Below are 27,600 nucleotides of genomic sequence, written 5' to 3'. Positions count from 1 at the left end.
TTTTACAGAACCAGTACTTACAGCACATTTAGGTTGTTTCCAAATTTTGCCCAAATAATGCTTGGGTAAGCTTTCTTTTAGCTAATTGTGTGTATTATTTATTCTCTTCTGGTAAATTCCTGGAAGTAAATTGCTCGACCCAAACTATGCATATTTTAAAGCATTTTTATTTTCCATATTCAAATATGTAATGTTGATTATTGGAAGAGAAAATTATAGAGGTTTATAAGAAAAATCTAATCTCACATTCTCTATCTCATATCTCCCTCCCACCTTCTCTCTCACTCTCAAAAGAAAATTATAGAGGTTTATAAGAAATCTAACTTTATATTCCTTTCTCCCCCTTCTCCTCCTCCTTCCCGCCCCATGTCTCCCCCTGGGATTTGAATGCAGTGTCTGATACATGATAGGAAAAGCTCCATCACTGAGCTACATTGCTTAAAAGCTACATTTCTCTCTTTTAATAGGTGTCAATGTTAAATTTGTTGTGTAATTTTGCTTAGATTTCTTTTTAAAAATCTCTCGAATGAGAGTGTGATCAAATATCTCAAACTACTTTTATAACTTTTATTCCTTTTATTCATTTCTCTTAGAATTAATGCTTTTCCAGACCGGCATACAGAGCTCACACTGGCTCATTTGAGTTACAGAAGATGACTATGATTTCTTCAGCCATCCTCCCATTGAAGGACACAAATGTTTCTTTAAATATTTTTGCTATCATAAATGTTGCTGCAATTAACATTTTGAAATCTTTTGATACATATTCCCAACTTGTTATTCAGTAGTTACCATTTTTCATTCCTAGCAGCACTGGGACTGCTTCCCTTTAGCTGTACCATCATTGAGCCTTATTTTTGATCTCATGCCAATCTAAAAGGCAAAAAGTGGTATCTTGTTGTTTTAATTTGCATTTCTTTGATTACTAATTAGGTTGAACTTTTTCATATGTTCATTGGTCAATTTGCATTTCTTCTTTTGTGAAATGCCTGCTTGGGTCTTTTATGTGCTTCTCCATTAAAGTGTTCTTTTCTTGATTAAATAGATTATATAATCATCATGTGTTGCAAGTATTTCTGTTCATTTGGCCTTTGCTTGTGACTCCCTTTTATGGGTCTTTAGGACTTTGTAGGCATTGAATAATTTTTATGTTAATTATCTTGATCTTGGAATGTCTGTCTGCCTTTGCTGATATGCTTAGGGCTTTTTTTATTATGGTTATATTAATTTCTAATCTGGAAATACTGGTGCATATTATGAGATGGGGCTCTATTTTTTTCTTTACAAAAAATTAAATCAGTTTTAAAGCACCTTTCACTTTTTCCCAGTAAGCTTAGATTCTACCATAACACATTAGAGAATTTTAAAAATCATATAAATGTTTCTCTGGTCCATTCATTTCTCTACTTAAAGATGTTTTTAATTATCATAACTTTATAAAATATACTTGACAGGGCACGATCTTCCCTTCATTATTTTTACAACATTTTTTTTAGTTAATGTAAGACATTTATTCCAAGAGAATTTGCAAATCACTTGATTAGGTTCCTTGTTCCTCCTTACATCAAAGAATATACCATTGAGATTTTGATTGAAGTTGTATTATAGTTATTAATAATGAGATTTCTGTCATATAAAACATGTAATCTTGGAACTTAATACATCTCCATTTAATTCTTTATTCTTAGTAAATTATAAATGGCTTTTCCTTCATTCAAGTCCAGCATCATTTCGCTAATTTATTCCTAAGTATGATATGCTAATGGATATGGTATCTCTTTATATCCATTATGTCTTCTTGAGTATAGACACATTTGTAACGAGCTTCCTTACTGAATATTTTTATTAGGTCTAATGATTAAGTTGACTCTTTTGGTTTTTACAAATATATTGTGATATTGTTACAATTTCAGCTTCCTCTCCCTCTACCACCAATTATTGTCTTTTATTTCATTTTCCTTATGGCATTGGCCAGAATGTCTAGAGTAATTGGGAACAGTGAAGATGATTTTATAGGTATTCTATTAGATATTCTTATTTCTGGAAATTAGTCTGTTTTTTATTGTCATGCGATATTGGCTGTTGGTCAATATCTTTAAATTTTCAATTTTCTAAGAGGTTTTAAATTGGAATAGTTTTTGAATTATTTGTTAGCCAAAATGAAGCACATGCATATGAAATAATTCCAGACTACACTACAAAACTTCAAATTAAAAGTAAAGAGTTTATTTTGCCCCAATTTTTCTTTCCCTCAATGGCTGCTTTTTCTTCTCTTACTTTTCTTCCTTCTTTCCTTCCTCTGTGTTCTTACTTGTTGTATGTTTTCCCACATAAAATGAAATTTATATGTGACACAAATTGTTGTAAGATTAGCCTAGAAGTTATTACCAACATAATGTGTATAAAGGGTTTAATTTTGAGATTATTTAAAGGATTTCTGCAAGTAGACAACTAAATAGAAGTAGGGCAAAGCACATATAGAGGCAACTCTTGAGAAACTAAAATGGAAAGCACATGAAAAGATGTTCAACTTTGCTAATTGCTTGATTTTTTTTTTGAAGAATACCCACAGATATAGCCAAAATCAAGTTTATTTAGGCAGGAATATGGTGCAGCTTATCTACACATCCAGCTGTGTGAAGCAGACACCCAGCAATACCCCCATAATCAGACAAACTTCCCCAGCTTCACAGGACACTGTTTACCACATACTTCTTTATATACTACAGAGTGAGGAGTTTCCAGGACCTTGGACAGGCCTGCTCCATTCATTGTTGAGAGTACTGGAAGTGGGTAAGATATCACTGAACTTTCTCAATTGTTCTGTGAGGGAGGCCACAGGCCTACCGGTTCGGAAGCATCTCACATGATGATCAGAATGGAGAGAGACAGAGAAAGATAGAGATAGAGATAGAGATAGAGAGAGAGAGAGAGGGAGAGAGAGAGAGAGAGAGACTCTGCTTGCCATATACAAAATATATATCCCTAAGGCACACCCCTAATGACCTTCCTCCTCTAGCCACATCCTACTCACCTTCAGTTACCACTCAGTTAAACACTGATTGTGTTAATGCTATCACAAACCAATCATTTCACTTCTAAATATTCTTTCATTGTCTCACAGATGAGCTTTTGGGGACACCTCACATTCAAACCGTAGCAATATTACTAACTTATTGTGAATGAGTTAGGTTATCATATCCCTCTGGCCAGCTTTTCTAATATATTCTTCCTTATTAGAACTGGGACTCCTTGAAAAACTCAGATGAACTTGAAACCCTATGCTGTTATAAGAGGCTATTTTCAGAGATAGGTTACCAAGGTGCTCAACTGGAGAGACTTACACTGATCAGTGGGTGATATTAAGAGGGAACCAAAAATTTTAGTTAATTGGAACATTATCTGAAAAAGGACTTAACTTCATAATATGATTAAAGGGCATAAATGATCTAAAATATGCTAAAGCAGTGTTTTCAAAGTGTGTTCCAGGGACTTTTTCAGGGATTAGTAAAGTCAAAGCTGTTTTTATCATATTACTAAGAATGTATTTGCAATAGTCACTCATTGTCTCCCAAGGGTACAGTAGAATTCTGCAGAGATGAATATGTCTGACATCCTTGCCCTGTAGGAGTGTATGCATTGTTTTCTTGTTCTTTGAAAAAAAATCTCAATTTCAATTTCTAGTACAACAAATACAGATACTTATAACCTACACAAACAAGTTATCTGGGGTTCTTCATTCTTTAAGAGTACAAAGGGCTTCTGAGACTGATAGCTTGAGAACTGTACTAGAGAAAACTCAATCTTACAATACAGATTAATTGATTAGTATTTATAGAAAAGGGAAGTCAGGATGAATCATTCAATTCATAAAGGTATAAAAAGGTTTTGGCTCAAATACGTGCACTCCTTTGGTTAAAGTGATTATAATAATAGTGATGATTATTTTCTGAGATTATGAAATGTTTTGCTACACAAAGAAAAGCCTGCTGAATTGATATGTTGGGGGTCTTGTGTCCCTGAAGGATGGAAGTGGATTATAATCAGAGCTGAAACCTGAACTTTCTAGAGAATGTCAGGCCTGAAAAATGGACTTTGGGTTCCCCCTATCCTACTAAACAATAGGATAATCTTTGAGTGAAGGTTTTTCTATTCCTTTCTTTTTTAGTGGTACCTGTGCTTCATAATCAATCAGGCTATGATTTACAGAATGATTAGACAAGGCCCCAAACTCCCAGAAATATGCAGACAATGAGTATCTTGGAGTGCCTCAAAGTCCTCACTCCAGTCTGAAGACAATTGCATACTTCAAGGAATGAAGAAGCTGAGACAAAGCTTCTACTTTCTATTGTTTTATCTGGTTTTTAATCTGTTTTTATTCATTACTTTTTCTATTGTGGGACACATATTTTGTATACCTAGTTATGTGAAGTTGGATGAAAAATATTACAAAACTTGCAGGACATTGTTACATTTCTATGAATATTCTTGTGCTTTGTAAGTTACTTGGAAGCAGAGTAATGCTTTTGTACCTTGTTTTTTAGGCTTGTTAGGTGGCAGCCTTTGGTCAACTCACTGATGGGACATTACTCTTCTAAATATTCTCCCCATTCTCCCATGAATTTCCATGATTTTCCACTTTGGCTGGTTGGATGCCTATATAATCTGAACACTGTTCTCATAGTCCTGTGAGTAGTTCTTTCCCTGGCCTCACGTGTTGACCAATATTTGCTGAAGACTTGACAGCTCTACAGATATTAAGTGCTCTCTGTGAAGCCTTTTCCTTTCTGGTAATTAGCCTTATGAATCTTTGTCACCTTGATATCTTGGACCCCTAATTCCCTCTCAATCAAGAAAGACCACCAGGGTTCCCCTGCCTCCATTGTGGACTGGACACTCTCTCCTGTAGTAGATTGGGGCAATCATGTGGTGCATTTTGTTTGTCTTCTCTTAGGGACCACTGTCTTCCTTTGTTACCTGAGGTCCAGTGTCTTAAACACTGCTTCTTCAGGTATCGTGTGTGGTTTTGTGGTGTTTCAGGTAGAAGTTATAAACAGTCCATGTCATTCCATGTTGATCAGAAGCAAAAGTTTTGAAAGTTGCTCACACACACACACACACACACACACACCACTTTAAAAATAAAGTCTGATTGTGGTTAAGATTTTTGAGTGCTTTTCTAGATTGGCAGGAATTCCTATGTTTCCTATTGACAGTAATCATACATGTACATCCTTTTTGCACATGTGTTACTTTTCCAGGAGGGTTCATTTCCTTTTCTTTAACATTGCCTTCAACAAGTTGGCATAACTCACTTCTGTGAGTGAATTCTGTGTTTTTGGTTTTTTTGCATTACTTTGTCACAAATAGTACAAAAGAGCCCCTTGCATGATATTAATTTATTACTACAGTGTTGCTCAGAATTCTTCATACATTAAATGTTCTGATTCTGAATATTGTAGGCCTCGTGTGGCAGAAATGCCCTTCATTCATCCTATTTTTCCCCCTCATTTTGGAAAATAGACCCATTTTTTTTCTTCCCTTCCTGTCTCATGCAGGGACAGATGCAAAGGGAAGGCCACATAATTAAAAATGATAAAGATTTTCTGGGTCTTAACTATTGTGCATACATAGAAGATATGGATGTAATGGTTTTGATTGAAGAAAATAAATTTTCTTTTCAGGTAATTATAAATTTGATTTGCTATGTAAAGAAGAATCTCTTGAGCTCAAAAACATATTCTCTGTGAAACTGAAGCGGCGTTGCTCTGCTAAGCAGCCAAGAAGTGGGACTTTACTAGGCATCACACTTTTCTTCTGCCTGAAAAAGGAACAGAACAAATTAAAAGATTGCACCCTTGATCTTATTAATTTAAGTGAAGACCACTGCGATGTATGGTTTAGACAGTTCAAGAAAATTTTATCAGGTAAGTACTCCTGGGAGTTGTTTGTTTGTTTGTTTGTTTTTAGTTGTAGATGGACACAATACCTTTATTTATTTATTTATTTATAAATGGTGCTGAGGATTGAATCCAGTGCCTCACATATGCCAAATGCATGTTCTACCACTGAGCCACAACCCCAACCCCATCCTGGGAGTTTTGTATATTTAATGTAGATTATGAATATACACATGTTATATTTATGGGTACAAACAACACTTGATTCTGTTGATGGCATCTTACTATTCCTAGTATGTTGAGTGTGTTTATTATAAGAGGGCATTGAATTTTGTCAAGTGCTATTTCTACATCAACTGAGATGATTATCTTTTCCCCCTTTATTCTGTTCATGTGGTATATTACACTGATTTTTCATGTATTTAACCATCCTTGCATTCTAGGAACAAATCCCAATTGGTCTTGGTGAATAAGCTTTTAATGTGCTATTGAATTTATTTTGCTCAAATTTTATTAAGGATTTTTACATCAACGTTCATAAAGGATATTGATGTGTAGTTCCTTTTTAGTATCTTGGTCTGGATTTGGCATCAGGTTAATGCTGGCCCAATGGAATGAGCTAGGGATTGGCTCTTGAGTGACCACATTCACAAAGAAGCTTCTATAATCTCAAATAATAGTTTTTAAATAATTTTGTTCACTTTCAAGTTACTTTTAGAAGCATATTTTTATATTCACATCTTTCAGCTTATTTTAGAACTTTTTTCTTCTAGGCACTTATTGACAGCATAGTTTGTATTGATGCCTTGGGCATTTGAAAATAAGAATGTTTTGAAGATAATCTTTAAGGGACTTTACTTTTTACTGTGTCAATTGAGAGTTGTCTATCTTAGGGTAGATTTTTCTGAAGGTGAACATCTAAGAACATGCTTATTAGAATATATCTCATAGATGGACTCTGTATCTGAAATTTCTAAATGGCACTATTATATTTTGCACACTAAACAAAATAATAAATAAAATGCAATTTGGATTTTTAAATGTTATCTAGTTAAAATATGATCTGATTTTTAGGGTTGATTTATTTTTTTGTCTTCATAGGTTTGAAAATATTGCTTAATTTCCTTTTAGCCCACTTTTTTCCTTTTTGCCAGATTGACCAGGATAGTGGCAGCTGGTACTGCTGATGGTTTAGTTTGGGCTTGGATGACTCAGGAGAAAGATGGGTGCCAGATAACGAGCATGCACACAGAGATGTCAGAAATATTCAGGTCCAACATCTATGATCAACATCATGAGGACCCATGCTGGTCACTGGCAGGCCACTGCTAAGGTTATACCCATAGAAGATACCAATAAGCTGACATGACTGCATTAAAACTGAGAAACTCTGCTGCTAAGTAGCCCCATCCTTCTTCATTATCCCCTTTGGGATCTTCAATGAGACCTGATTCTTTCAAGAGGGCAGAAACCCACAGAGGCCATAATTTAGTTCATTCCTGAAAATGGAGAAAAATCAGTGTAATTAACTAAAAGCATTCCACTTTAACAGTGGGACTTTTACACTGTTATTCAAATTCATGTGAAAAGATAAAAGGTTAAAAATGAAAAATGAATCATTTCAATTACATTTATTAACATGACTAGTTATTCATTGGACTTGCATGGTCTGTAAAAGAAGCATCAAACTCTTCCTCACTCTGAAATCCTGATAAATCTCCCAGGGAGCTTATAAAAAGATGGCTAAAGCAACTTCTTTAATATATCTCACCAATAAAGCCAAAAGAAAGTAGCAGAAGATATCACAACAAAGCTCAATTCAGTAAAAGCAATTTTATAGGAGTGTGCCTAGCCATAAGCAAACAAAACAGCCCCCGATACACTGTCCAGATATTCAGCTTAATGATGTTTTGGATTAATTTAATGTTAAAATCTAGACAGATTACAGAGATCACTAAACAACTTATTATCTAGGCTATCGTCCTTTGGGGATATTACTTCTTGTACTTTTGATTTTGATAAGAGTTGGAGACAGTAAAATATATAAGGTCATAATCTCTGCATTGGTCCTGGAGTAGAGTTAATTTGCTGATTAAAAGCAAATAGACTGACTTTTAAAACCAAGCAGTGCAAACAAACAACACAGGATTGAAATATTCTAATGAAAATGAAAACCAAGACTATCTGAATAAATGACTGTCTCATCTCTACATCCAAGGAACAGGGAGTCCTTATAGGAGGGGTCAACTTCTTATCTCCACTCAAAAGCAGTTCTGGGTCAACTTCATTGTGCACAAGTGAACAGCTGAAGCACCAAGACTCTCTGCCACTCATTATATTATATTGGTACTTCCTTTTTAAGATTTTATCCTCAGTTTTTCTTGCTATTTCTTTCATGTTCAGATCCATGAACTCCAGGTGTTTATTAAAGTGCCTATCATCTGACAGTCAAATACAACTGGATCAAACCTCTTTCCCTTAGTGGAGGAAGCCCTGAGTCCTTCTCAGTCTAAGATAGGACTATTGCGTACCTTTACCTGGTCTTCTCTGGCTCTGCTTTCCAAGGAGTTGGGTCTCCGTTTGTATTATCTCCTCATCTTATATCCACTGTCCCTGTTATTTGATAACAGTGCATCAGATTTAGAAAATGGTGATTGATCAGTGTTTAGCCATCGCTGCCCCCTGAAAGAATTCCCCATCTAAATAATTAGTGTTTAGAGCTAATTTAAATTTAGGAGGTGATGAATTTTACACCACAAAAAATATATTTGATTCACAGTTAAATATTAAGCAATTCTATTTTAGGTACAAAGACCTTGCTTTTAACTGGTTTTGTTGATGAAATCAACAGGTTGTTTTTAAAAATTGCATTGACTTATTTTGGTTTTTATCTTTATGTAGCAAAGAGATTTTTTTTCCTGCCAGCCTTTATATCTTATCCCTTTTTTACTCCAAATATGAAAAACATGAAGAAGGAAGGCCTTCATACCTCAAGGGGTTGGTCTTTTAGTCTAATTAGTGTAACAATAATTTTAGCGTAATTTAGATATTATGAGTCATTTTCAAATATGCACATTTTCTCTTTGAATCAGAGCAATGAATAGGATGTGATGAATTTTTAAGAAAACAGACCAGCAGTACTGGGGGGTGCGACAAAACAACCCTCAAACACTTTTGATTTTAAGACTTAATTGACAAAAGGTGACCAGATAATTGTAGGTTTATAAATATAAAACAATCTTAGAAGTCTATTTTTACCAGAAAACAAGTTGGCTCCTTTCATGTTACAATTCTGAGTGCAATTGAGTACAGCATCTTTTTTTTTTATTCTTAATAATAGAAAAGTCATCATAACTTTATGACAAGTGGGCAATAGAGGTTCATTCATCCAACACACATTTTGTATTAGACTCTGTGTTAAGAGTTGGAAATACAAAAATGAAGATGTACTCCTATATAGAACTCTAATTCTATATTCCTGTATAGAACTCTTTTGCCCTGGATACATAATAGACAATTCATTGTATTAAAAAATGTATTAAGGGCAACAATGATGATATGAACAATTGAATAGGGACCACAACAATTGATTATTGATTTAGAGATTCAAAAATTTTTTAAGTAGTTTAGATTATGTAGTTGTGTGGTGAAAGCAATTTAACATAGTCTTTCTACTTTTTTATATACCTGTGATGCAAAGATAAATATGCATAGATTTTAAATATAGCAAGAGTGTACAATAGGTAGGTTGACTTTTATCCATTTAGTGTATGAGCCAATTTCTGCATATTTGAGTTTCCTAGAAATGGTGACTTATGAGCTCCTCTGAACACTCTGAACCAAGCTTTTCCTTAGAAACAATTACCTAAATGTTAATGGATATTCATAGGCTTTCTGGCAGGCACCCTGTATGGGAATAAAGAACGCAGTATCCTGCAGGTGATATTTAGGGTCCTCAGAACTTGGCAGAAGTCAAAGAGAGAAACGAAACAAAATAATGGCAAAAGAAAACTAGAGTTCTAAAGGATTTGCTCAAGTGACTTGGAGAATAAAGATGCAGTTTATTGTAAAACACAGTTGACTCAAAAGAAAATATTCTATTCTTGGCCCAATGGGATGTACTACATGATGCAACTGGGGATGATGAACCACAGAGCACTTTGAGAGGAATTTATGAAGAAGGGGAGAAGAGTTTATGAAAATAGATGAAATCACAAAAGCAAGTAGTATAGATTTTTTTAAAAAAAGCAGAGTATTACATACAAAATCTTGGGGACATGCTTATATATTAAAATACAAAAGAAAAAAGAGGAAAAAACTGAAAAAAATGGTAAAAAAATTGAAGAACCCTTTTAGCATAAGACTGTAGAGTTTTTCAAAATGGATGAAGGACCTAGGAATTAGACTAGAGATTCTATACCTACTAGAAGAGAATGTACGCCCAATTCTCCGTCATGTCAGCTTAGGAACCAATTACCTCAACAAGATTCCTCAAGCGCAAGAAGCAAAATCAAGAATCAATAAACTAAAAAGCTTCACAGCAAAGGGAAAAGTCAAGAACCTGAACAAAGAGATTACAGAATGGGAGAAAATCTTTCAAACCCATACTTCAAAGCATTTACCTCCAGGATATATAAATAACTCAAAAAACTTAGCATCAAAAACCCAAATAACCAAAATCAACAAATGGGCAAAGCAACTGAACAGGTACTTCAAGAAGAAATACAAATGATCAAAAAATATATATATATGAAAAAAATGTTCAGGGGCTGGAGTGATGGCTCAGTGGTGGAGTGCTCACCTAGCATGCATGAAGCACTAGGTTCCATCCTCGGCACCACATAAAAACAAACTAATGTATCTACCTAAAACTAAACATATATAAATAAATAAGTATTTTTTAAAAATGTTCAACATCTCTAGAAATTAGAGAAATGCAAATTAAAACTACACGGAGATTTCTTTGCATTCTAGACATACTGGCATTTATTAAGAATATTAGTGACAATAAATGTTGTCAAGGATGTGAGGAAAATGATACACTCATATATTGCTGGTGGGACTGCAAACTGTGCAACAACTCTGGAAAGCAGAATGGAGATTCCTCAGAAAACTTGGAATGAAACCACTGTTTCACCCAGTTATCCCACTCCTTGATTCAAAGGAGTTTAAAATCAGCATACTACAGAGGCTGGAGTTGTGGTTCAGTGGTAGAGCAATTTCCTAGCACAAGAGAGGCTCAGCACCACATAAAAATAATGAATAAGTAAAATAAAGGTATTGTGTCCAACTACAACTAAAAAATAAAAATAAATATTAAAAAATAAGCATACTACATGACTCAGCCACATTAATGTTTATACCAGCACAATTCAGAATAACTAACCTCTGGAACCAACCTAGGTACCCTTCAACAGATGAGTAGATAAAGAAAATGTGGTTTATATACACAATGGAATATTATTTATCCATAAAAAGAATGAGTTTTGCTGGTAGATGGATGGATCTGGAGACTATTATGCTAAGTAAAATAAGCCAATCCTAAAAAATAAAGTTGAATGTCTTTAATATGTGGATGCTACACACAACAAGGGAAGAGAGGGAGAACAGAAGTTCATTGGATTAGACCTACGGGAATGAAGGGAAGGAAGGGGAATGAGAATACGAAAGTCAGTAGAATGAATCAGAGATACTTTCTTATGTTCACATATGAATACATGACCAGTGTAACTCCACATCATGTACGACCACAGGAAGGGGAAGTTAGCCAGGCGTGGTGGCACACACCTGTAATCCCAGTGGTTCTGGAGGCTGAGACAGGAGGATCACGAGTTCAAAGCCGGCCTCAGAAATGGCGAGGCGCTTAGCAACTCAGTGAGACCCTGTCTCTAAATAAAATACATAATAGGGCTGGGAAGTATTCTGGTACCATAAAAAAAGGGGGGAGGGAGGAGTTATACGCCATGTATATATAATATGTCAAAATACACTCTACTGTCATGCATATCTAAAAAGAACAAATTTTAAAAGCCACAGCTGAGAAAACAGCCATGTTTTAGAATAAAATCACCATAGTGTATTATAGAAGAATCCTTATTGATTGAGTATATTTGCAATATAATGTGCTAAATTCATTGGTTAAGAGTGACATTACAAGATTACTGTTGGTTCCTAGTAGCCAAGTGAGTATTGAGCAATAGAGTATATATGTACATTTAAAAAAAAAAAACTATTGAGTTTTGTTTAGATTTTTCTAATTTTAACTAAATGTAATAGTTACCCAGAGACAAGTAACAAAGTATTTTTAATACACATTTGGAAGAGTTATTTCTGATGTCATATTTTTGTTTCATTTCTAAATGCTAATTTCTTTTTCTTTAACTTGTTCTAATTAGTTATACATGACAGTAGAATTCATTTTGACACATTGTACACAAATAGAAGATAACTTCTCATTCCTCTGGCTATACATGGTGCAATCACACCAGTAGTGTAATCATACGTGCATAGAGGGTAATGCAAGCCAGATGTATTTTGTTCTTGTAATGTATCCTACTCTTCTATATCAAAAGCTCAATCAGCTTTGAAATATAAAGCATAAAGGAAATGGGAAAGTTATTTGTTTTTCTTTCCAAAGATGTTTCTCTAGCTTATTAGATGTCAAATCTGTGTTCTATGATTTTGGACTCAATAGGATGCTCTCTCCTTGAGAGCAAAGATCACGGCTTCTTAAAACTTTGATTTTGTTTAAGACGCATTGTAGTCTACAAGAAAATTATAGTAATTTTTTTTTGTTTTTGTCAAAGTTGTATCATTGATTAAATGAACAAGGAAGATTTTTTTCGTAGCAGGACAATGGAATAATGTGACACTCTGACTTAATTATGCTGCCAGGCAATGTGCTTAGAGGAAAAAATAAACTGGAAATCAATATCGTAATGATTACTTTTAAATGAGCAGTTGTTATATGTCAAAAGAATGGTAGCTTTAGACATTTGGTTGTACATTATTTGAATTGTCCGGGCTTGTCTCCTTAGGGACAAGTTATTTTCTGCAAGGATGTTATATTTGAACTACAAGTAGTTTTTCTTTTGAAGTTTTGAAAATGAAATTTATGACTCTGGTTTTTTACCAGCTGAGTTGGACATTTAAGTGACATGTTTCATTTTTAAATATGTTTTTATGATAAGTATACATACATGTTTATTAATGTGGAAACTGAGTAAATATTTTTTGATCATGTGATGTCCACCCCTTGCAGTAACTCAAAACAGGGGTCTGTGGAGTGTGACCACTGGACCTCCCAGGACTTGCATTTGCAGTGTAGGCTATTCATCTACCACTCACTCTTGAGCTAATTGGTTTATATTTTCTATTTAGTGAGGTTTGAATGTGGCTTTATTTGAATACACCTCCCCAAAACTAAAGCACTTGAAAATCTCAGATTAAGTCATCCTAAGAATGCCAACCTGTTGGCTTATTATAACCTGTTAAGCCTTTTTATTTACCAGTAGGCATATAGAGACCTCCAAGTCTTCTAATTACCCAAATGCACACTTTTGGCAACTCCATCATTGACACCAGCAGAGAATGTCTATTTAATTTTATTATTTTCAATATGTTTATTCTTATAAATTTTATCCTTATAAATATATGTTTAAATGTGTCTTTTTCTATAATTTTACAAAATATTGCTTATAAACCAATTTGCAAATAAGAAACCTACATTTCCTTAAACCACTAGTGAAATTGAGTTTAAAAATTTTATTCAGTTATTTTTTTTTCCTTTGAATTTTCCATCGCTTTCTGAACTGGACAGAAAAAAACAGTGAAATTAAACTAGTTTCCATTAAATTCTGACTACTAGCACCACTTAACTTTTCCAAAGTTATCAAAATATTAAAAGAAATTTTCCTTACTCCAAACCTCTAATATTATAAAATTTGTAGTATAACATATACTTATCTAAAGTATAAAAATATGGAAACATAGTTGTCATGTGAAATTTGCTTAATAAAGGAATAGGAAGAAATTTCTCTTTCTGATGAACCTAGAGCATGCTAGTTTGACGTTGTGACCCTTTTCCATTTCAGCAATTAGCAGTGTGAGAAATTTGCCAAAGGGAGAATCTGCAGACACAGCAAACAGTAGCATTAGTTCCCTGAGAACTTCACGTAATAGGAAAAGGGGAAAAGAAGAGAATATGAAATAAGTACATTTTAAAATGATCAAACAAAAAGAGAAACTGAAAATATAAAATAGGGTACTATTGAAAATTGTTTTTTTTCCTTTTACTGTGGCATACATATGAATTACTTTTATTAAAAATTCTTCCTTCTCAGGACTTTGCCATTCCTGACAGTTTTGAGAGGTTCTGACTGATAGGTCTGGGAGGGCACCAGTCATTAATTCCTTTAGAAGACCACTCAGTGAGTGTGAAGTGTTGCAGGGCCATGAGCCATGGAGATTGATTGTTTGAGCCAACACATTTTGATTTAACAAACATGTAGAAACCTGCATGCCACAGTCACCCAAGACACTTGCTGGGAGGTTGTAGAACATTTTATTTCCTCATCATTTGACATGTTCTTAAAGGTCAACCAGTACCCATTCCTGACAGAGTCATATAAGGTTGTCACTTGTTTTCCAAGACTTTCCTATTTGTCTGTTTAAGAAGATTCTGGTAGAGGCTGAAAGAGCTCACTAGGGGTTTCCTTATTTTTTTTCCCCCTAGCATCAGCTCTGACTCACAGCTACTACCCTTTTAGTGGGTAGCAAGCTCTAATTTATCCTCTAGAAGCTACACATTCTGTGGATATTTGGGATTAGTGACACCAGGCAGTTTTGCCAAGGGCTTCTCACCAGCCTCTGTAGCATTTTTATCCTGATAAAGGACTATATTTTTGTATGTAATTGATTATAATTATATTGAAAAGAATAATGGATATGTCATACAAGAAAAAATATTCCTGCTTCAGTCATTAATGGAGTATCTTGAGAATAGAAGTGGAGTGCGTTCATTCTCAAATATGTTATATTCAAATCTTTTCCTAGAAAGAGGCCCTTTTGACTATGTTTTTTGTATAACTGAACTTCTTTGAAGTACTAATTTAGTAGACTTTCTCAGATCTTGTCATGCGATTATATTCAAAGTGCTAAATGAAGATTCTCTAAATGTTTCCAGTAGAGTGTTGAATTAAGTTTTCATGCTGTTAAATAAATTAGTTATAATTTCTTCCTTTACCGAATATTAAAGAAGTCATCATTTTAAAAATTTAAATCCTAATGATAATGGCTGACATTTATTAAGCGTTTACTATGTGCCAGACACTTCCGTAAGCAACTTTTATGAATTATCTCATTAAATCCTCATAATAGCATCAAGAATTACAAATATGTTCTCATATAAAAATGGGAACAAAATTACTTACTTTATGAGTTTTGTTGTATAGTTTGAGAAATTGAAATAATGCATGACTGGTAATAGTGAAATTAAATTATTATAATTATCTATTAGAATAATTTTCTTATTTGATAAGAAAACTACAATAATTTTTTAAAAACTAAAGTCTAAGATAGTTTTAAAATTGTTAATCTAAGGTTTAACAGCTACTAGGTGGTGTAGAAACTTGGTGCAAATCCATATATATATGAAAATCCAGAGCACAAACCCTTAACCAATGTGTCATTCCTGCCAGGGTGGTGGTCTACTCTATAACAGTTTCATCACATTCGTGGTACTGTTTAGATTCTATCCTAAAAAATAGATTTCATGAACTTGTCAGGTAGCATCTACCTCATCCTGTTTGAAGAGTATTCCTCTCATGTTCTTTTCCCAACATTGTGATTTAGAACTTGGAGCAGGCAACATGTGGGGCAATAAGTAGCATAATGTGTTTCTTAGTACTTATACAAATGTCTCACCATGACTGTCACTGTTAAGATTTCTCAAACCCCTTGCATGAATGTCTTGGGCATTATGTAAGAGATGACAGACATTTCTTTGTTAACCCAAAGGAATTCTAAAAGCACATGTAAAAACACTGGTTTATGACTGGTTTTATATTTATCAGAGTTTCCTAAACAAAATACAAATGATATAAGTTGATAGGAGAGATTCAAAGTTGAATCAATCCTTACATGAGAGTATAATGTATACTCACTTTTTCACTGCAAATAAATGAAAAGTAATAAAGCAGCATTCTCCCAGTGTGTGTAAGTAGGAAATACATATTTCATATTAAACAACAAATTATTAAGCCCCCTGGCATCATTAGACTACCATTAATGGTAATACAATTGTGTGGTGTTTATGTAGATATTGTATGTAACTTCAGGAATTTTATTACACTCATCTAAGAATGTATTTATTGGTGTCCTAGGTAGGTAGTTGAATATTTGCAATGGGTACACATTGTAGTACTGTTATAATAGTGATTTTCAACAACTTTTTTCTTTATCATCAAAGACAAAAACCATCTTCATTTTGTTAAAAAAAAAACCTTAAGTGGAAAATTGTGCATTTTGAAAATGCTAATTTTGTTTCTAATAGTCTTGCACCACAGTTTGTTTGTTTTCCCCAATGAAAAGAGGACAGACAAAGCCTGTTTGTGTAGTCAGGTTTCAGGGCCCTTTGCAGTTTCTAATGCCAGGCTGTGTTCTCGGGTTCCTCAATGCCTTCCTATATGTTAATTCAGTTCATATCATGAAATCAGCTGACTGGAGAGAGAGAGAGAGAGAGAGAGAGAGAGAGAGAGAGAGAGAGAGAGAGACACCACAAAGATGACTCTGATATCCTGCATTTGCGGATGGGAGTATATGGAACTAAAATAAAAGAGTAGTTTTAGGAAGGAAGATGAGGAGTTCTCCTTCTACATAAGATGAGTTAATGTTTCCTTGGGGTTGTAAAGGAGATTTTAAAACATAAACCTGCTTTAGCTGGCTCCTACAGTCTTTCAACCTATTTACAGTAATTTGGGGATATTTCTCCAGACTGTTAAAGTTTGCATCTTGAATAGCTCCCCAGAGTCCATGTGTTAGAGATTTGGTTCCCAGCTTGGTACCATGGGAAGGTGTTGAAAACTATAAGAGGTGGAGCCTAGTGGGAGCTTTTAGGTTATTGGGGGTATTGCCTCGGGGAAATATGAGATCTTTATCTCTTGTTCTCTTCTTTTTGCATTGGGCCATGAAAGAAATGGGCTTCCTCTGCCACACATTTCTGCCATGATATACTGTGCCCCCACACATACAAAACAATCGGGTCAATTGGTCATGGACTGAAACCTCCAAAACTATCCTGGAATAAATTCATCTAATTTGTAAGTTTCTTATCTCTGGTATTTTGTTTCAGTGACAAAAATCTGACTAACAGAGAAAATTGGTACTGAGGGTAGAATTGTTGCTGTAAGTATACACAATGATGAGGAAAAGCCTTTAGAATCAGGAATCATAAAGACCACAGCCATCACAGGCTCAGAGAACTTTTGGGCAGAATCTTTTGAGAAGTGAGTCTTATGGTTCCCTTCTTGCCCAGGACTGCTGAAGCCAGCAATACACTGAAGGCACTGCAGTCATGGTTCAAATGGACCCAGGTATGGCTCTGTGCTGATGGCAGACCTTTGCACTGTTCATGTGCTGCTGGTGGTTTGCAAACTCACAGAATGCAAGAGGCTTCCACCAATATTTCAGCAGAAAGCCTAGGAGGCCAGGAGATGTGTGACAGGGTCAGACCTTGACAGGTCTGTGAGAATAAAGCTGTAGTGGAGACCCCAAGAAGCTGGAGCTGCCAGAAACATGGAATGTGTCCAAGGGAAGCTGCAGATAAAGGTAAAACCTGATGGAGAGAAAGGCCTTCAGGGCTGCTGCAGCGAAGTAGTAGGGTGGGAGCTCCCTAAGCCTTTGGAAGCCCACATGTTGCTACAGTGTGCCCCAACTGCCAGACCTGGAGACTAAAGGATTTAATGTTTTCCCTGCTGGATTTCAATTTTTGGTCTGATTCCTCATTATTTCCTGTTTCACCTTTTTGGAATAGGAATATTTATGGTGTCATAATTTCTTGAATGTTTATGACTTTCTTTTTGATATTTGCAGGGGCTCACAACTAATTTTGCCATGAGTCTCAGAGGACTCTTTGAACTAGGACTTTTAGTCTTCATTCGGATAGTGAAGACTTTGGGACTGTTGGGGATGGACGCTTTTTGCATAGTGAAATGTACATGATTCTTGGGGACCATGAAATGCTATATTTTGGCTCTAGAATGTCTCCCAAAAGCCTATGAGTTAAGTCCTTGGTCCCCAGAAGGCTATTGGAAGATGGTAGAAATTTAAGAGATAGAGCCTAATGGGAGGTTTTAAGTCATTGCAGGGATGCCCTCAAAGAGGATTATGGGAACATGGTCTCTTCCGCTTTCTTTTTTTTCACACCTGGCCATGAGATAAATTGGTGAAGAATTTGATGTGTAATATACATATAAAAATATAGATAAAATAAAATATTCCTTGGAAACTGAGGATGTAGCTCATTGTACTTGCCAAGCATGTGCAAGGCCCAATGTTCAATGCCAGCACTGACATGATAGACTATGCTACCGTAGGCCCAAAGCAGAAAGGTCAATTGGTCATGACCAAAAACTCCAAAATCATGAGCCAAAATAAACCCTCTTTATAAGTTAATTATCTCAGGTGTTTTCAGTAACAGAAATCTAGCACACATAGTATACCTTCCCGACCCCAGCCCTGGAATCCATTGTTACTCCCTAAGGAGTTTCTTTTGGTGGGAAATGGTATTGGGAAATCAGTATTTGTGAGTTAGGTATGTTCATTTTCTTAAAATGTCATAAATTTTATATTCTTGCAGCAGATAGAATTAGGAAAATAGTTATTAGAAATCATGAGTTTACATTGATATCTCTAATTTCTGTACTATTCTGGAAGTGACTTTCTGGGTTAAATGTTAAATACATTAGATATATGTTAAATATTGACAAATTCTCTTCTGAGGGATTTATACATTTTTCATGCTTATTAGCAATGTTTGAAAGTGTCTTTATTCACAGTCTCACTAACAGTCTATTCATGTACCAATATTTAGAGAGGCTGTGTAGCATTGTAATATTTGGTAGAAATAGTTCATCTCAGTTTTTTTAGTGCTTTATGCTCATTTTTGCAAGTTAATTTTATTTATTTATTTTACTTATATATGACAGTGAAATGTATTATGATTCCTATTACACATATAGAGCACAATTTTTCATATCTCTGGTATACATAGTATATTCACACCAATTCCTTTCTTCTTATCTATACAGGTTAATTTTTTTATATATATACTTCAGTATCAACTTATCTAGATCTAGAAACAAAACTTGGGATTTTAATTGAGAGAACATCACACTTGGAAACTTAGGGAGAACCAATTTCTTAATGTTGAGACTATATTGCCAAAGACAATAGCTATCTTTCCTTTTGTACAATTCTACTTTTGCATACTCATGGTGTTTTATAATTTTCCTCATGTATATTTGTATATTGTTAGGCTTATCCACAAATATTTTACTTTTTTAGCATTTTACTTTGTAAATGGAGTTTTCTCTTTCATTGTACTTTCTAGTTGGTCATTATGTATAGATGAAGGCAATTGAATTTCCTATGTTATATACTGTAAAGTTGCTTAATAATTTGATATCGTCATTGGTCTCTAAGATTTTCCTGGTATACCGTTGTCATTTATACAGGAATGCCTTACTTCTTTTTAAGCTATTACAGCTGTCCCTATAACAGAACACCTGAGATAATCAAAGATAAAAATAAAGAAAAAAGTTTATTCTGGTTCACTGTTTTGGAGGTTTCGGCCTATGATCAGTTGGCTCCATCACCAATCCATAGCGAGGCAGAGGCAACACATCATGGGGAGCATGTAGCAGAGCAAAATTGCTCATCTCCTGGAGAGGGAGCAAAAAAGGGAGAAAGGAGGTTTCTGGAGTCTTAAAATCCCTTTGAAGGGCACTCCCCCAATGACCTAAAGACCTCTTACAAGACCTATCCTCTTAAAGGTTCCCCCATCTCCCAATAGTGCCACCCTGGACACCAGTCCTTTAACACATGGGTTTGCCAAACCTCCAGTGGCATAAGAAGTATCTTTGAGGATAATAAAAATCCTTGCCTTCTTCTTGTGAACAAGTAAGTGGTAATCACGCTTGTGTTTCTGCATTGAGTTGGTGTGGTGAGGGCTGCGGAACAAACTGCATTTCCATTCACACTACTGTAATCTGTTCCTTCCTGTTATCTTGAGGGTTGACCACTTGCTCCAGCAGTGGATGTTGAATTTGTCAAGTGTGTGTGCTTGGTACTCTTCCTCATGGTTAGGTATCAATTCTGTACTTGCTTCGCTAATAAGGGCTTGGAAGTTCTCCTTTGTTTTTATGCTCTGGATCAGTTTTTATAGCGTTGAGGAAATCCGTGTTCCCAAGGTTCACCACAGTACTCCTGTAGAACCATCTCTGCCAGGTTCTTTCTGTATATGGTAGATTTTTTTAAAAAACTTATTCTGTTTATTTTATGAAAACTGATCTTTTTAAGATACCTTGTCAACTCATATAAGTTATAGAACCTTAATTATTTTTTGTTTTAAGTTTCCCTTATCAATAGAAATTTCCCCTTATCAATTATTATGTTGCATATTTGTTCTTCTCCCTTTTTTATTGATCAACTGAGTTAATGGCTTATCTATTTTTTCCTCCAAGACTAGAACTTTTTAGTTATTAATGAATGGATAACCTGTTGTTAATTTCTTCTTTCACTTTTATGTTGTTCTTCTACTTTGTTTGGGTTTATTTTGCTGTTGTTTGTCTAGCTTTTGGATTTGGAAATTTATTTTCACTGACACAGATGCTGAAGACCTTTTTTCTTCTAATCATTATTTCAAATGTATCTCAGATTTCAAACTGAGGAGTTTTCATTAAAATCTTAGAAATTCTGTGTTTTTGTTTGTATTTCACGATACACCCGGAAATTGCTTGACAGTGTTTAAGTTTCCAAGGATATTACCTTCCCCTTCCCCACTTTTTCACTTATAATTTCTGTATTTATTGCCTTGTGGTTAGTCTGACCGAATAAATTACCACTTATTTTGTGAATATACCATGAGTGCATGAAAAAGGGTATATTCTTTTTTAGTTCCATTCTTTCTTTCTTTATTAAATATTCATTCGTATCTAATCTCTACTGCATGTTATGCTTAGGATATGTAAAACTATCACTTGAATCAAGGTGTTTTTGTACATTTATAATTTAGAAGTGGAATATCAAAAATATATAAAGCTACTTTTAAAAACATGGCAACATGACCTGTTAATTCATATTCTTTCATATGAAATAGTTTTAAAAATCATCATGGAGCTTGGAAAACAATGTAATAGCAACATAATATATTTTAGAGATACAGTAATAATGACAAAATAGTAAAAATGTACTTCTGTGGCTTAGGGTTCTTTGTTGATGATGCTATTTCAATCACAGTAAGTGCTGCAATGTAGATGTTGATACATATTACACAAAATACATTAACGTTCATTCAAGTGTGACTTGTCATATGAGAATGTACACCTCTTTAATTGAACAATTAACTTAAAATTATCAGTAATTAATCTTTAGCATATATTATGGTACACAAATCTTTCCAAGAATCTTTATTTTTTAGATGGAACATATGTTCTTGATATGCTAACAACAATGTGACTTATTTTTTTCTCCAGGTCTTGCAGATAACTAAAACCTTCTCTCGTAAAAGTTTAGTTACTTATATACGATCCTGAGAGGATATGTTGAAAAAGCTTTCTTACTGGATAAAATCATTATTAAAACATGTTCATGGAATTAATCACTCATATTTTTATAGTTTCCTAGTTTGTGGGAGATTAAATACACAATTATGCCATCAAATTAGATTGTTGTGAAGCTAATCATATTTAAATGTTCATTATTCTAGTTGACTTTTGAGTAGGGAGGAAAAGTCTCCTTAAAGCCAGCAGCATAAATTTCTTTTCATTCTGAATTTTGTTTTGGGAAAAATGATATACTTAAAATATGTCTACTCAATAACAACTTCCAAAAGCAGCAAAAATTCATGATTTTTTAAAAAAATGATAAAAATAAGTGAATGGTGTGTTTGGAGGAATTTTCTCTTTGCTCTCTGCTGCTTTTTCACTCTTGCTCCCTGAAACTAGTCTTTGCTCCTTTACTCTTTAAATGTTGAAGTATTGAAATGATTATTTTGGTAGCAGGTGATTCTTCCTACTAATTGCTTTTTGGTCAGTTTTAGCTGTTAGAAATGAAGACTTGTTTACGTTGGCAGACTGAATGTGAATCTAGAAGTTACAAGGTTTTGTTTACATTTTAAGTAGGCTGTGGCATTAAGATTATTTCCATCTGTACATGTAAAGATCAGCACACATAAACTTTTGTTGGCAATAAAGCGAAACCGATGCATTTTAGTATAAATTTCCCAAGATAAAATATCTGCAAGTCTGACCTTTTCTGGAAAGTTGTCAAATCTTATGTGTGAAAGGCTTTTACCATCACTGTTACACATTAACAGGGCATAGTTTAATATTAATAGCTACTGAGAGTTGTGGTTGTGAGGACTTTCTTGTGTTCAGGTTTTATCTTTGCAATCCTTAGTTGCTTTTCTGTGTGAAATAGTTGTGAATGCCCACAAGGCTGTGGCAAGGTTCTGGGCTCTTAACTTTGATGAACACCAAGCCATTTCTCTCGTGCTGCACTCAGAACAGCACAGATGTGAGTCTGGGAGTGGCGTCCCTACCGCTCCTGGGAGCCTTTGTTTGGAGAACACCCCTATTAACCCCCACCCTTCATGGTTCATTGACTCACTGATAAATCAAGTTTAAACTAGTACATATTAGCACATTTGTTACTAACCGAGGAACAGTTGGCCATTCTGTTTTACTTTGCTGGTTCATTGCAAACTGGCGTGCTAAAAAGGTCTCTACTCCAGAGTATGAATCAAGAGGTTACCAAAGGACTGAGAACTGAGTCAGTTGCATATTAATGTTGAATCATATTTGTATTTAAATCTTGGATTATCTATTTGGGAGATGATTATACTGTTGTAAACTTATGAATAAAATGCATTTTTCAAGAAGTTTGGGGATTTATGTGTCTCACTATAGCTTTTGTATTAAACAGTTTGTCATAATTGGATGCGAGGAGACCAAGGTCACGGTGATCAGATGGCTGGTATTGCTGCATTCTAAAAATATTTTTAAAGTTCTTTGCAGCTCATGGTTTTATATAAGTCCTCACAGTGTACTGTATTTCTATATCACATGGAAATGTTTCTGTTCAATCAGGGACTGGGATGTACATGTCTATTTTCTCATAAAAAAGTGCTTGTTTATCTAACTATAAATTCATTTTCTTAAAATTTTAAGAACTTTCTCCTCTTTCTAACCCTCCTGACCTGGTTTTCAAACTCTCTGAATGCTTTTCTTACTGTTTTAGCTCTCTTCATGAGAGAGAGGTTTATAGAATCACCTGGTACTTTCAAGTGTTGAGGGCTATCTTGGCTTCATCTATGGCCCATCATCCCTTGGACACCTGCTTCTTTGCATTTTCCTTTCTCTTTTGAGTTAAGGAAGTTTGAGTGCAGGACAACACTCTGAGTCTTAGACCAGGATAAGAAAATTGAGGTTGCTTTACAAAACCAGCTAGTGTCCTGTAGACTAAATGCTGTTGTTTTCGGGTTGTCTGAGTTTTATTGTAACTGATCATTTGTTTCTGGAAGGCGAACTGATTTAAGTTCTAAGCAAGAGGCTCAGTATATATTTTCAGTGCTGCTCTAAATTTCATTTACAAATTTAACTTAGAAAAGATTTTGCCAGGTCTTAATTATAATATTTTGTACTCACTTTAAGATTGTAAATGCAGGCAGTAGGTAGGAGATAGGGATCAAATTACTTTCATAAAACCTTAACGTAGTAGCTAAAAAAGGTAGTTATCTTTTCCATGCTAAATGTTTCTTCCAGAGGATTTAGATGTCTATCACAAAACCTATTTTTGATAAATCTTGTATTCTTAATTATTTGCCTTAGACTTTTTTTAAATTTTAGGAATTAATGTAAATGCTTTATAACTTTGGATTTATTTCATATTATGGCGACTTAAAGATAAAAACTTCTTTCTGAACTAAATTGTTTTTCAGCATTTAGTTCCTGCTTTCTCTAATGCAGTTCTCAATGCAGTTTCATATTTTTTTCTTTAAATTTTATTCTTTAAAATAATACTAGTTTAGTATGTATATTTACTGGGCATCTACCATATGTGAGATTCTATGCTAGTAAAGATGGCAGAGAGCAAAATCATAAAGTTCTTGACTGCAAGGAGCCTGTGCCCTTGTTCTAGAAGAAGAATTGAGGAGGAGCAAATAAAATGTATCTGTCAAGTGATGGTGTATACTACCAGACCATGCAATGAATTTATTTGCTATTGTGGACAGAATGGACAAGGAAGTCTTCATTGAATGCACATTTTAAAAGAAAGCGGAGAGTAATAGGAAAAGGGAGTTCTATGGATATCTGAGGGCAAAATGTTTCAAACAGAGTAAACAGGAAGTATATAGAATTGAGCAAGAAGTTCAGGTTCAGAGTGGAGTCAGCACTGGGCAGAGAGCTTACAGAGGTGGCTCAGAGTAGGTCATAAAGGGCCTTGCAAGCTTTGTTTGCTTCTTGACTTTTATTCTGAGAAAAATAGGAAGCCACTTGAAGGTTTTAAACAGAAGAGTAACATAAGTCCATTTTCAAATGGATATTCTGGCTGCTAAGTGTAGAGTAGAACAAGTGAGTAAATGACAAGATTGAAGTAGGAGGGAAGTTAAGGGGAAACTGGAATAATCCAGGCAAGAGATGGTGGTTTAAATCATGATGGGAGTAGGAGAGGTTGGTGAGAAGTGGCTAGATTCTGCATTGGTTTTTGAAGGTACAATCAGCTGCATTTACTCATATGGAGGCTGCTAAGAGCGAAAAAGTAAAGGATAGTGTCAAGATATTTTTTGTTTTGTAATGAAAAATGTCAAACATATAGAAAATACATTATATTATAATAGGTATCTATATTTGTCACCTTGATTCTATAGGTCTTAACATAATTTTTCCATATTTGCTTTATATATTATGTCAATGTTCAAAAGTAAATTGGAGACACTTCTTCCAGAAATATTTCAATATGCTTCTTTAAAAACATTTCACAAATAACTATCATTATCCTACCAAATAAATGAACAAAAATTGCCTATCATCTAATCCCTGGTTCATACTCAAATCTCCTAGGGTTTCTATAATGTCTTTTAGAATTAATTTGTACCAACTAAAGGAATCATTTAATTGAATATGCTTAAACTACAATATTACAACATTTCCTTCCTCATTTGTCTTATTCTGACATTGACTTACAGAAGAGACCAGATTATTATGCATGCCTTAGTGTATGCGAAGGTCACTTGGAAATCTTATTTAAACATGAACTGCTGCTCCCCAATCTAAAAATCCGATTCACTGGGTATAGCATAGCTTTTTCTAAAGAGGTGCTGGGTGATGCTGGGTTATCATTCTGAACACCATACTTAAAGCAGCACTTCTGTATCACTATCTGATTACTTATTTACAGTATCATTTAGCTTGTTCTATTTCCTGTCTTTCCTGTAAAACTGAATTTTCAACCTAAAGCCTTAATAAGATTCATGTGGGATATTTTGTGTTAGAATACATCATAAGTAGTACTATGTACTTCATTTTTCATCATGTCAAGTGACACATAATGGTAAGTATCCCATTATTAATGAGACTAAAATTGATTCCTGAGTCAGGGAGGTGACAACCTGATCCTTCCATTGTAATGTTTACATTTAAAACTAGTAGCTATTGAGCAGTACTTAGGATTCACAGAGTATCTAGTTCTCAATAAATATTCCTCAGTTAATGGTTTTAAGATACATTGATTATCTTTGTCTGAAATAATTATCTAATTAGGGGCTACAATATGGAGATTTCTGGTTTGATTGTTTCATCTAAATTAGTGATATTTTCTATGAAAAAGCATGTGGCTTCTGCAACTGGGGCTATTTGGCTATCCAGATACATATTAGAAAAACAGGATAACTGCTTAATTTGTTAGCTTTAATTATTATTTTTAAAGTAAGGAACCAATGTTTCTGACTGGAAGAAGTGGAAGGTAAGAAGTTATCATTGAGTGACTTTGGGTAAGAGAGATCAGGTTTAATGGGAAAAATCAGAATTTCACTTTTGAATATGTTAAGTTTGAGATGTCCATTATACATATGAGTTGGTCAGATTTCAGTTGAATAGAACATAAAATGTTCTGGCTATTTGAGGTAGAGGAGAGTTTCATGCAGGTAATAAAAATGAGAGCGTGTAATACATCAAATATACTGGTATCCTATAATCATTGTGGCTTTACTTTTTTTGTCTTTACCCCATATACACAGTCTCATGGAAACGTCCTATTACCAGTCTTCTGAAGGAAACAAAAGGGACCTAGGTTAGAGACAGTTCTCCATTTAAAAAAAAAAAATGAGCAACTGAAACACTGCAGTCCTACTCAAGAATATTCCTAAAAAATAAGGAAAAGAAATCTTTCTGTGGGACAGGACTCCACACAGATGATGCTAGTTGTCAAGAAGTAACGGGCAAGAGGTTTGATGCATGTTGATGTCTGGACAGTGGTTAAGAGCTTGGCCAGTCAGGGTCTTGGAAGAAAAGGTTGGTGACAAGGATATAGAGGTAGAAAATATACTTTTTGCAGAAAATAATAGACTATGAGGAGATGTATATTTCATGTAAAAGCCCACCAAGGAGATTTCATTCAGAGGAGGGAATTCACAAGATATCACATTGTAAAAATGTCAGCCAATGTCATTGCAGAGCATCCCTAGTGGGAGGGCTTGCACGGTGAACAAAGTGGCACTGGTGAAGGAATAGAAGAAATATGTGGATTTCACAATAAGTGTTTCTGCTCACCAGGATTGGTCGGATTACTATGTTTACCCACAAACAGATCAAACTTGAGCCCTGGATATGGCAACCCAGTCCAAGGTAACCAGCCAGTCACTTGGTGGCAGGCTGATTGCATTGGGTCCTCTCTATTGTGGAAGGTCAGTGGTTTGTCCTTGCTCTTATGACTACTTAATCTAGGTATGGATTTGCATTCCCCATCCACCATATTCTGCCATCACTACCCTCTTTACCCTTACTTACTGAAGGCCCATTTCAATAGATTTACATCCTTTATGATATTGCTTTGTAAAAGAAAGAAACAGAAAATAGAATAAAAATAGAGATGTGGCTGTGTGAAAAAACAGAATGTATGTATGCATGTTGGCATATATGTAGAATATTTCTGGAAGGAGTTACATAGTATCACCAGTGGTTGTTTCTGTGAAGGAAACTGGGTATCAGAGAATGGGCTGAATAAGGAGATTTTGGGTTCTATAACTTGTTTATGCTTTAACCTGCATAGCAAACAGCCAAGCATGTGGTTCTCAGATACAGAACATTTGCATTTAAGGTCACCTGGTGAAATCTGAGGGAAACCTAGGACGTAATATAGATCTGACTTCAAATTCAGACATTGCCCAGGCTGAGAAGGGAAGTGTCTTTGAAAATCCTCCAGC

General features: G+C 34.7%; 1 protein-coding gene across 1 annotated transcript in view; it reads left to right on the top strand.

Moving 5' to 3' along the window:
- Positions 1 to 27,600, top strand: part of Cerkl (CERK like autophagy regulator) — a 109,557-nt gene that overhangs the window by 40,183 nt on the left and 41,774 nt on the right. Inside the window, 1 exon segment of the mRNA XM_077799021.1 lies at positions 5,685 to 5,927. Within this exon segment, the coding sequence (XP_077655147.1) occupies positions 5,685 to 5,927 (243 nt within the window).

Source organism: Urocitellus parryii, chromosome 1, assembly GCF_045843805.1.
Source record: "Urocitellus parryii isolate mUroPar1 chromosome 1, mUroPar1.hap1, whole genome shotgun sequence".
NCBI lineage: Eukaryota > Metazoa > Chordata > Mammalia > Rodentia > Sciuridae > Urocitellus > Urocitellus parryii.
The sequence above is the reverse complement of the archived record's forward strand: the minus strand, read 5'-3'. Positions and strand labels throughout refer to the sequence as shown.